The 12,341-nt window shown below is 41.5% G+C and overlaps 1 protein-coding gene across 1 annotated transcript in view; it reads left to right on the top strand.

Annotated features, from left to right (window-relative positions):
• The window catches only part of EPYC (epiphycan), a 56,384-nt gene extending 44,395 nt beyond the window's left edge, over positions 1–11,989 (top strand). The window contains exons 5-7 of the mRNA XM_073650684.1: positions 3,734–3,936; positions 5,823–5,918; positions 11,655–11,989. Of these exons, the coding sequence (XP_073506785.1) occupies positions 3,734–3,936; positions 5,823–5,918; positions 11,655–11,825 (470 nt within the window). The 3' untranslated portion in view covers positions 11,826–11,989. The remainder of the gene's footprint in view (positions 1–3,733; positions 3,937–5,822; positions 5,919–11,654) is intronic.
• The last annotated feature ends 352 nt before the right edge of the window (positions 11,990–12,341 follow it).

Genomic DNA, 12,341 nt, shown 5'->3' with positions numbered 1-12,341 from the left:
TGTTGATCTGGAGATGGGAGTCCTGACACCCGAGGACACTTCACCAGAAGCAGACTGGGACACAGAGAGGCAGCAGCAGTACCGGAAAGTACAGGAGAGCGTGGAGCGAAGTCTCTGTCAAGCTAGGGAAAGACAAGAGAAAACTTACAACCAGTATGCTCCCGCTGTTCCCCTGGTGCCCGGAGAGCAGGTCTTGAAGAGGAAAAGACGGCTCCACAAGTTGGACGACCAGTGGGAGAAGGACCCGTACACCGTACTGCTCTCAAGCCACGACAACCCAAAGATCTGTACAATCAGTAAAGACGGAGGGGAAACCACAGCCATTCTATCCCGGGATCACCTGAAGAAGTGTCCCGAACAGCTACGGAACCCTGAAGAGGAACAAGAGGACCCTCGACCCGTAGAGGAAAGGGAAGATATGATTAGTACTGTGCTCGGAGCCTTCCCTCGGTCTTGGACTCAAGTCAATGGTGCTGTTGTGGTACCCGTCCTCACGTTCCTCCAACCAGCATCCCAAGTGCCTACGGAGACACAGGTAGAGCTGGAAGAACAGTCGGTCCAGGAGGCAGAAGACCCCACACAAGCAGACCAGGAGAATCAACCCTCTGCTTATAGTGAGCCTGCCATACCCCTAGTGAGCCAAAGAGTCCGTAGACGGCTGCCCAGTTTACCCTTGACAGCTCCTATACCCTGTAGCTCAGGACCAGTCAGCCAGCTCCGTAGGTCCACTAGGGTCACTAGAGGCCAGTTGCCCATACGGTGGAGGATCTAACTGTTCAAGCTATTTTATTAATGTTTACCTGTTTATTGTTGCTTGTGTATAATTATGTGTTTCTAGTTATTTGTAGGAGTCTTTGGTGGATTTACCGGGAATCCTTTGTGCATATAGTTGGAGCGTAACCCAGGACGGACTAAAAGACTGATAAGGACTCGGGGCAGGACAGACCCCTACCTGGTTACGTCTCCCTGTTTTGGTGAAATGGACACCTTTGTTTTCCTCAAAAGTTACACCCGGTTGCGGACACGCCGTGACCACCTTATGTGTTGTCTCTACCAGAACGTTATTGTTTATACCTTGTTATGTTTACAAAAGTATGTTTAGTCCCGGAGTACTAAATTTCACTAGGGGGGAATGTGGCACCCCAGGGGTCTGGTTTCCACAGTAATAGCAATATTATGTCTGAGAGCAGGTGGGAGGTCTCTTGGTCAGGAATCCTATGCATGCCACACCTCCTGCCCAGTCCTGGGAGGGGAAGAACTTCCCCTATATAAATCTGGGGCTGAGGCAGGGTTAGGGAGTTAAGAAGAGGAGAAGCAGCTATAGGAGAGAGAGATCAGGAGCTCTGGGGAAGTCGTGCTAAAAGGAATCAGGGGCTGGCAGCTGTAGAGCTCGCCCTGATTGAAGAGTTACTACCGGACCCGGAGTCCGAGGCTGTGGGGACTAATCCTTACCCAGCAGCAGAAACCGACCGGCAGGGGATTTCAGGTCCTCTGGCCAAGAAACCCGAAGGCACGGTCACACGCGTGGGACCAGCACCGCCATCGTGGAGCGGAAGCCACTAGAAGGCCCCGAGTCACCGGCCATACGGGTGAGCACCACACGGTACACTCAGGGACGTGGGCTACTTTTACCCGCCTCTAGCAAGGTAGCCAGAAGAGTATAATTAGTTGGGGAGGCCTACAACTCCGCCTGGCCAGGGGAAATCCCATCTGCTCAAAGACTGACCAGGCCCCGATCGCTAGCCAGTACTCCGGGAGGGTCTATCTTTATCACCAGTAAAGACCCTGAACTACACCGCATCATCTCTGAGTGGTTCCTGCTACCCCCATCATCCACGTCGGCTGCCCTGAGGCCATACCCCTCCCGTTGGGGGTTATACCATCTACGCTGCACAATCGTACCACCGGCCTCAGCGGTCTGCCCTGCAGCAGCAGCTCCATAGCTGCATTCAACGGGTGGCGTAGTCGTCCAACATCTACTGCTACTACTCAGCCACACAGTTTGACTCCCTGGACACGGACCGGGTCACCGCCACAAGACTACTACCCCCAACAGGCCCGGCTCCGGGTAGTCCCCGCGTGCGCAACGCTACACCAAGTAGGCCCAGGGGCGCGTCAGATGCTTACCACAATTGTATATGGGATCCAGGGGGACGCGGAGGACCGGTAGCAAAGGTGTCTCCTTACATTCACTTACACGAATGCTCAGCTTGGACAAGCATACTTGTGTTCTCTATGAGATCTGTGGCTAAAATCATCAAGCAGTGGCTTATTTTACCATAGGTTAAAAGGATCGGGCAACTGAATTACAACTGCCCAATCTTTATATTCCCCAGCATTACCTGTGAGGTGACATTCAGGAAGCCCCCATAAATCTTAAATGATTGGCTGATCCCATAAAAATCATTGGGTGTGACCAACTTTTATGTAATGTGTATGGAAGCCTTAAGTTCTTATCTGATACAATCATTCAATTAATTAGTGTTGTACTGGACAACTAGTGACTGAGGAGCCACTTGTGGCTCTTGGGACCATTGCATATGGCTTCCCAGCTGTTGGCAGCTGCGTAAATTGTTGTACACAGCTAGCACAAAAGGTGTCATGGCATTATTAAAATTGGTACTAGGGTCAAAACCATATCACTGGTTACTAGGCAGATAAACTTTATTAAAGGGGATGTCCAATCTTAGGGTACAGTCACTTTATGTGAAACCTCACAGCATGCACAGTGCGTATTGTCAGGTTTCTCCGGTATTGTCACAATATTCATACATGCAGTAACATGCCAACTAGTGATGAGCGATTATGTTCTGTTAACCCTTTCGGCGAGCATGCTGGGGTGCTCGCAAGTATCTTCAGCATTTCCAAGAAACAGGCATTCCTCACATGTATTAAAGCTGTCAAGCAGTTGCAAATCATGTGCATGGCGTGACTCAAACATAACACCCGAACACGCTGAAGATACTCGGAAAACACCGGAGCATGCTCGTAAATCTCGAGTAACGAGCATGCTCGCTCATCAATAGTTCCGACTAGACATGCGTAGCCTCACTCAATGCAAGTGTATTGAGTGAGGCCAGACATGTCTAGTCTGATTTTGGCCTGAAGTATGCAAATCGCATACTTACGGTCACATGACTGCCCACTCCTGATGCTGGCACTGGAGAATTCACATAACGCTCTGTGAGGATTCACAAGTCTGCAGTCCCATAGAGTGACTGCAAACTTGTACCCTAAGGCTGAAAACTGTATGCAGAAAACTGTAACTAGGCACTTAAGGCAAGATTCATATAAAGCTTTTAGAGGGAGAGTTCAATGTGGATCTGCTCAAAAATCCTCCACAGAAACCACTTTAAATATTCTTTATATACTCTTCCAATTCAATTCAATGAAGGATCCACTTTGCTTTTCGTACAATGATTTTTTTCAGCTTCTTTTTACTGATGAGTTTTTAAAAACCATAAAAAATAAGTGACATATTAGTTATTTGAGGTGGATTCCACAGCATGGAAAAAACCTCCACAAAATTAGGTGTCAAGTTACAATTTTCTACATTAAGATATCTTTCTTCAGCTTGATATATACCTCAATTTAAGAAATGTTACAAGTGAACCGTAATTCTATTATATTTATCCTTTTGCTTTGTGTTACAAATTCAATTTCTAATTATTAAGCTCATTGTAGAAGCTACTTTATTATTTCAGTCATAACTGAGGGTTTTTTCATCTTTCAGACAAATTACAGAAGATTGATCTGACTTCAAATATCATATCAGAAATTGATGAAGATGCATTTAGGAGCCTGTCGCAGCTTAATGAGCTCTCACTTTTGGATAATAGGATAAGACAGCTTCCAGAACTGCCAAACTCTCTGAACTTCATTGATGTCAGCAAGAATAGACTTGGACGCAAAGGAATTAAACAAGAAGCATTCAAAGTACGTAGATATAGTCAATCCACACTTGGTTCACATCATAATTGGGTTAAAAGTTTGGGTAGATATTTTGAAATTTCCCTAATTTACTTGTATTGTAGACTTTTGTTAGTAATAGTGTATTTTTGGCATACATTTGGCTGATATACATAAGATTTTTATAAGAGCACAACATAAGGCCTTTGGCTGTAGGGTAAAACATCCAATTTGTTTGGAAACAAATATATGCAAATTTGATATTATATCAGTCAAACAAGTTGGATTATATAAAACTGGGCAGCTACCTTTTAATGATGATACTGTCATTGATTCTACTCTTGTTTCAATCTCCATCTTAAACCCTGGGTGCACAGGGCATTTTTGGATCAGTAGATCAATACCATCAGCCTTTAACTATTAGTAAAATGAAAGATTTTTATGTATATGGTTGAATTATTTCACCTTGGGGGAGTCCCAAGTTGGCCATACACAATAGAAAGGGGTCGCCTGAACAAATATTCAGTTAACAGCTATCTCTCCTCCTGACTCCCCCATACAAGGAAATGCTCAGGTCGGCTGAATATTCTTGTGTTCTCTATGAGAAAGCTGCTATCAGAGGCTTATCTCAATGCCAAACAAAAAGATTGGCCTTAAGGCCATGTGCCCATGTAGCGTTTAGTAGCATTTTTGCGGCGTTTTTACTGAAAACACTTGTAAAACAGTCTGCCATGCAAAGCAATGTGAATTCGGATGTGCTGTACACATGATGCGCTAATTAGCGCGCCGAATTCGCATTGCATTGCAAAACACAGCATGACCATTTCTACCGCGATTACGCTGCAAATTCGCGGCCATTGAGGAACATTGAAACGCAGCAAACCCGCAGGTATATGTGAATTTGCTGCGTTTCAATTAAATTCAATGACTGTGACTTTGCAGCGTAATCGCGGTGCATGTGGTACCCAGGATGAAGAGGAGACTACAACTCCTCTTCATCCCGGCTACCACGCGGTGAAAAAAATAAATAAAAAACTTAAAAATAAAAAAACCTGTATACTCACCTCTCCAGTCTCCTCCCGGCTGCGTCCTCTCTCTTCGGCGTCCCCCGGTGTACTGGCAGAATCTGCGGTGATGTCATTTAGTCAGCTGATGGTCACACAACCGCGTGACCATCAGGTGACTAAATGACGTCACTGCAGGTCCTGCAAGTACACCGCGGGACGCCGAAGAGACTGGACGCCGCCGGGAGCAGGCCGGAGAGGTGAGTATACAGTTTTTTTTTCATTTTTAACGTTTTAATTATTTTTTTTACTATTGATGCTGCATTTAAAGCAGCATAAGTTGTTCACACAATATAAATCCATGCCGGTTGCATGGATTTATATTGTGTGACCAACTTGTCAAGCACTTTTCCAAGTGATGCTCAAAATCGCTTGGAAAAATGCTTGAAAAAACGCATGCGAAAACGCATGTAAAAACGCTGAAAAAACGCTTCTCTCTGGCAGAAAAAACGCATGTAAATCTGCATGCGTTTTTTCCTGCCAGAGAAAGGCAAAAACGCACTGCATCAAATCTGTTACGTGGGCACATAGCTTTAAAATTGTACTGACTGGATTCTTATCTCTCTCAACATCGTCTGTCAGAAGAGAGTCCAGGAAGACCACAAACACATAAGAGGATTGGCCGATCCTACTGAAATTAGAGCAATTCTGTCAGACGAAAATGTGAAGGTTGCAGGCATTCAGTGGCTTCTGATAAGTTGCAGCACTCACGTGACGTAATCAATGTCATAAAATCACCAGGGAATTTTATTATCATATTTCATTATTATTTTAATTAAGCACTTTGTTAATTATTTTACAAATAAAAGATATGTTGTGTGTTGGAAACTCATATCTTTTCAATTTCAGGACCTGAAAGATCTGCATATTTTGTACTTGAATGACAACAACTTAGACCATATCCCACTCCCTCTTCCTGATAACTTGCAGGCTCTTCATCTTCAGGTAACCAATTAAGTTTGCGTATTTAGACTCATTGATTTTATTTATTTGAAGAAGCGGTATATCAACTTTGATGGCTTGTGCATGGCAGTTACACTTAACTATTCTTTGGAAATTGATGTCAAGATTCCAACAATCAGAGTGGTGAGTGGCAGCTCAGCCATCCAATCTTGGGCAGGGAAGTGCTGGGCTGTCAGTATTGTGATAGGCAGCTCAGCCGTCAAATCTGAGACTGGGGCATGTTAAGCAGTCAGTGTTGTGAGTGACAGTCCAGTCGTGGACCTGCTGGGTTTCCTACATGTGTCTCCTGTTCTGAGTGATTCCCTGGTTATTTAGCTGGCTGACGGCCTCAGATTACAGTCAGTTGTAGTCTTAGCTCAGTGGTGCATGTTTGCCTTGCTCCTCAGTGTTCTGTCTCTGATCTATTGCTGCCTGACCTTGGACCTTGCCTCTGACCATCTCTTTTCTTAGCCTCTTCCTGAAATTCTGACCTTGGACAGTGACCTGAGTATGACTTTACCTTATACCTTTTGTTTATGTTCGAACCCTCTTGGTATCACGGCTTGTCCATGAGTAGTAATTAGCGTCATGTGATATCTTAATAGGACTGGAACCACATATGAAGTTTTCTTGAACCAAACACAGGAGTTGATACTAAAAGTAGACAATTATTAGACTTTTCCTTACATGCCTGTCAAGGGAACGCACCGGAGGGATAACACAGATCCCACTGCTGCCACCAATATGTCACGGATGACACCAGAAGGGTCACACAGATCCCATCAATCTCACCAGTTGCCAGGGATATGTAACTCTGCTGCCTCCAATCATCAGGGCAATAACGCAATTGAATGACAGGTGATAGATGAGGCTGTGGCCGCTTTCTCAACTAGGCCGGTTATTGGAGAACTCACAGTGAGCGTATGATATATACACCTCTGATTCCAGCTCATGGAATATACACTACCATTCAAAAGTTTGGGGTCATTTAGAAATTTCATTATTTTTGAAAGAAAAGCACTTTTTTTTTCAATGAAGCTAACATTAAATGAATCAGAAATACACTCTATACATTGTTAATGTGGTAAATGACTATTCTAGCTGCAATCGTCTTGTTTTATTGCAATATCTACATAGGTCTATAGAAGCCCATTTCCAACAACCATCACTCCAGTGTTTTAATGGTACATTGTGTTTGCTAACTGTGTAAGAAGGCTTATGGATATTTAGAAAACCCTAGAAAACCCTTGCACAAGTATGTTAGCCCAGCTGAAAACGGTTTGGCTGATTTGAGAAGCTATAAAATTGACCTTCCTTAGAGCTAGTTGAGAATCTGGAGCATTACATTTGTTTGTTCTATGAAACTCTCAAAATGGCCAGAAAAAGAGAACTTTCATGTGAAACTCGACAGTCTATTCTTGTTCTTAGAAATGAAGGCTATTCCATGTGAGAAATTGCCAAGAAACTGAAGATTTCCTACAACGGTGTGTACTACTCCCTTCAGAGGAGAGCACAAACAGGCTCTAACCAGAGTAGAAAGAAAAGTGGGTGGTCCCGGTCCATAACTGAGCAATAAGACAAGTACATTAGAGTCTCTAGTTTGAGAAATCCACGCCTCAAAGCTCCTCAACTGGCAGCTTCATTAAATAGTACACGCAAAATGCCAGTGTCAACGTCTACAGTGAAGAGGCGACTCTGGGATGCTGGCCTTCAGGGGAAAGTGGCAAAAAAGAAGCCATGTCTGAGACTTGCTAATAAAAGGAAAATATTAATATGGGCAAAAGAACACAGACATTGGACAGAGGAAGATTGGAAAAAAGTTTTATGGACAGACAAAACAAAGTTTGAGGTGTTTGGATCACACAGAAGAACATTTGTGAGACGCAGAACAACTGTAAAGATGCTGGAAGAATGCCTGATGCCATCTGTCAAGCATGGTGGAGGTAATGTGATGGTCTGGGGTTGCTTTGGTGCTGGTAAAGTGGGAGATTTGTACAAGGTAAATGGGATTTTGAATAAGGAAGGCTATCACTCCATTTTGCAATGCCATGCCATACCCTGTGGACAGCGCTTGATTGGAGCCAATTTCATCCTACAAGAGGACAATGACCCAAAGTGCACCTCCAAATTGTGCATGAACTATTTAAGGAAGAAACTGGCAGCTGGTATTCTATCTGTAATGGAGTGGCCAGCGCAGTCACCAGATCTCAACTCCATTGAGCTGTTGTGGGAGCTGCTTGACCGTATGGTACGCAAAAAGTGCCCATCAAGCCAATCCAACTTGTGGGAGGGGCTTCAGGAAGCATAGGGGGAAATTTATCAAGATTACCTCAGCAAATTAACAGCTAGAATGCCAAAGGTCTGCAATGCTGTAATTGCTGCAAAGGGAGCATTCTTTGACGAACGCAAACTTTGAAGGAGAAAATTATTCTTTGTAATAAAAATCATTATTTTTAACCTTGTCAATGTCTGGGCTATATTTTCTAATCATTTTGCAACTCATTTGATAAATAAATGTATGAGTTTTCATGGAAAACATAAAATTGTCTGGGTGACCCCAAATCTTGGAACGGTAGTGTATGTATACAGTATATACCCAAATATGATCACTGCCAACTCCACAATAATAAGAAAAAGGAACCATTACTAGCTGTCACCACCAATTGTTTATACAGGCCGATTTATACACCTGTTACAGGTAACGTATGGCTTCAGGGTTGCGGTTTACAGAGCAAGAGGGACAGAGCTATTAAGTTTTATATATGTAATCTGGAAAGGTAGGTAGTGTTTATAAAAAATATACAAAGATGATACAAAATGAGAACAAAACACTATGGAATATACAATTACAGTACATAAAATAAAATGGATAACAAAAGAAAATTACCAAACCTGTGTCATGGAAATGGCTTAGAGCTTAGCGGAGGAAGGTACTCGTTAGGAAGATGAACAGAACCCACAGCAAGCTGTACTACCAGGACTGATAAAATGCACAAACCCAAATTTTGCTTTTTATTTGATCAAGGTTATGCCCACATACCTCCCATTGGTAAGCTCTTATTGTGGCTTCTTGTGGGATGTGCTGGGTCCTTTAGAATTTTATGAGATCCCAAACTTAATGGATACCTTTGCCCCTGGTGGTCCCAGGCAATATACTTTGTCATAATGTTTCTTATTGCAATTTAACCTGTTGTGGTAGATCATCTCACTCGGCTGCACATGGAGGTAGGCACAGGAATGCTGTCTCTTTAAGTTATTCACTGGTTTATTAAGGGTGCTGCATAAGCCAGTGCAAAGTAAGCAGAAAATAAACAGGGTTTTTCTGGCCTAAGAAAAAAACAAAACATAACATACAGCACAGTCCGTGTTGTTGCGGGGATCCGCCTGCTCAGGAGAAATCAACATGCAATGGGTCAGCCTCCTTGTCAGGACACAGAGCACTGGAGCTCCACTCTCCAGGCCTACCGAACCCTGAATTCCTCAGAAGGCAAACTTTATATATCCTAGACCCCACCCTGGGGTGGAGATATGGTGAACAACCTCCCACCTGCTCTATGGTTGTTCACAAAAATCAGCCTCCCCTCCCCTCTGGTACTTTGCCAGTGACTTTGTCACACTGTTTATAGAGATGAAGTATGGCGTGGATAGCACCATCCATCGGACCGTTGTTAAGTTAGAGGGGTTAGAATGAATTGCCTTACAGTGATGTGAATGGATGCATTATGTTCAATCCTTCGCTAAGACGTTGAAAATATATCTCCCATAAATATCAGAACGATGCAAACCCCGATATTCCTCACTGACCACTGGCTCCAAAAAGTCTTGGAGAAATCTTTTGAACAGAGGCAGATTCTGTACTTCTCAACCTTTGAATAATCGAATCCCAATTTTGGTATCTGGTTCCCAGAGCAGATCTTCATGTATAATTATCTGGTCACTGCAGGAGGTCCCTACTTCAATGGAGGTGGAAATGTCAGTTCTCTCTCACTTCCCCAGATCAAATTTGTTTCTCTCTTCTCAGCTATAATTAATCCCAGATGTTCAATGTGGAGTCCTACTTCAATGGAGGTTCAAGTGTTCTTTCACTCTTCCCCAGCTATAATTGATCCTATATGTTCAATGTGGGGGTGACATGTCCCCTCTCCAGAGATGTCTTATGGATTTTTAATTTTTTTACTCCATCACAATGCAATTTATTTTGGATATACGTCTGGTTCTGGCTTTAAAAATTGCAAACTGTATAAAAACTGCATTTTTAAATGCACCCATTTTGTTTTCTTTCTTAAAGGGGTATTCCTATCTCCAAGATCCTATCCCAATACGTAGTAGGTGTAATAATAATATTATTAGAAAATGCGTATCTCAAATTAGAAATGTAGTATAGCATTATTAATTTGCAATGTCTCTTTCCTCATGTGCAGGCATTGCAGGACCTTAGGTATCCATGGTTACGACCACTAGCAACTAGCTAACTGACTGTAACTTTATTAGTGGATGTAACCATGGATACCCAAGGTCCTGCAATGCCCTGCACATGAGGAAAGAAACGTAGCGAATCAGAAAAACTATACTACATTTCTAATTGTAGGTATTTCCTAATATTATTATTATTACACCTACTATATATTGGGATGGGATCTTGGAGATGGGAATACCCCTTTAAGCCCATTTTCACCAGAACCAGTTTTCTATTTCCAAGAGCTTTTTAATTTTTGTGCCAACATAGATATATGAGAGCTTGATTTTTGCTGGATGAGCTATCCAAAGAAACCATTAGTTTTACCATATTTTGTACTGAAAAATAAAAATAAAATTCAAAGTGGGATAAAATGGGGAAAAATTATCCTTTGGATGTAGCATTTATGGTGTTCATGATTCCTCTGGTCAGTTTAATTACAACAACACCACATTTATAAGGTTTTTAATTTATATTTTAGTGGTTAAAAAAAATCTGAACTTTATGCTAAAATAATTGGTTTGTTTTGCCATTTTCTAACACCTGTAATGTTTTTCTTTTTCTTTCATCGGATCTGCATGAGGACTTGTTTCTATTGTTAGTATTTTGGGGGACATATGCTGTTTTGATTGCTTTTTATTGCATTTTTTGATGATGTGCATGAACAAAAAAACCCTCAACATCTGGAGTTTTGACTTTTAATCTATTTACTGCATTTACCATATGGATTAATTTATTTTATATTTTGATGGATTTAACTTTTATGGACACTAGGAAATTTAAACAATAAATAAAATTAACATATTTAGCATCATATTTTTAAATTGGGAATAGAAAGATGTTTTAAACTATTATATAATATAGCATATAGTAAAATTACTGATCTCCCATGCAGCCAAGCAACAGGTTGAGCTTCATAATAGCACCAAAATGGCATTGATAAAGGCCTTCCGTAGGCTCTCAGATGTCATTGCAACCCACCGTGGAGACGATGAAGGGAGCTGGAACAATCGTGCCATTTTATATGCAGCAGTCAGTTACTGATAATGGCATTTAATGGTTAAACAGCAGAAATCAGAGCTAGTGATGGTTGCTGCTCTTTGCGAAGTTTCTCACTGTATAACACAGCCAACACCTGAGTCAGCTCCATTCACCCATACTGCAGTGTAATACGCAGCTACGATCCAAAATAAATGTTGGAGTGCTAATTTAATTTTTTGATATTTCTATTAAAAAAAGGAAAATTATTGGAAGATTTTACATATCTTTCCATATCGTTTTAGGATAACAACATTCAAGAAATGCATGAAGATACCTTCTGTAAAATGAAGGATTTGTCATACGCCAGAAGAGCTCTTGAAGACATCAGACTAGATGGAAATCCTATTAACCTGAGTAGAACACCGCAGGCCTTTTTGTGTCTACCTCGTATACCAGTTGGAAGACTTGTTTAAGTCAGAAGGCCGCAAATTAACTTCATACATCACCCACAAATAAGATATTTACAAGGCTTAATAAAACACATAAAATACTATGTAACTTAAAATTACAATTTCTACTGTTTTTTTCCCTAAATAAAACGCAATCTAAAAGAAATTTGAAATTAAATGTACTAAATACTGGAAAATAATATACATAAGAATGTACATAAAGTACTCTCTTCTGATTAACTAACATTGTGATTGAAATACATAATCTTGAATTGTCTATTTTTTTGGTATATACTACCTAATACTTACTAGTTAAATTACTTCATTTCAAGTTAAGTAAATGTGAAATATGTTACAGCTGGACTAAACATGTACATAAAGGTTTTGTGTTATTTTATTGTACCTTGATGCTGATCTCTTTTGTCTCAATATAATCCTGTTGACTGATTTTAAAATATTAATTCATGCAGCAAGGGTTTGAAGTATGTTGCCTTCACTTGTAGTCCATGGTCCCAGCCTAATTGCCTTGAAAACATAACA

Source organism: Phyllobates terribilis, unplaced genomic scaffold (assembly GCF_046119375.1).
Source record: "Phyllobates terribilis strain yellow unplaced genomic scaffold, ASM4611937v1 Scaffold_11__3_contigs__length_659146591, whole genome shotgun sequence".
Classification (NCBI taxonomy): Eukaryota; Metazoa; Chordata; class Amphibia; order Anura; family Dendrobatidae; genus Phyllobates; species Phyllobates terribilis.
Note: the sequence above shows the minus strand (reverse complement) of the source record. Positions and strands in the feature narration are given on the sequence as shown.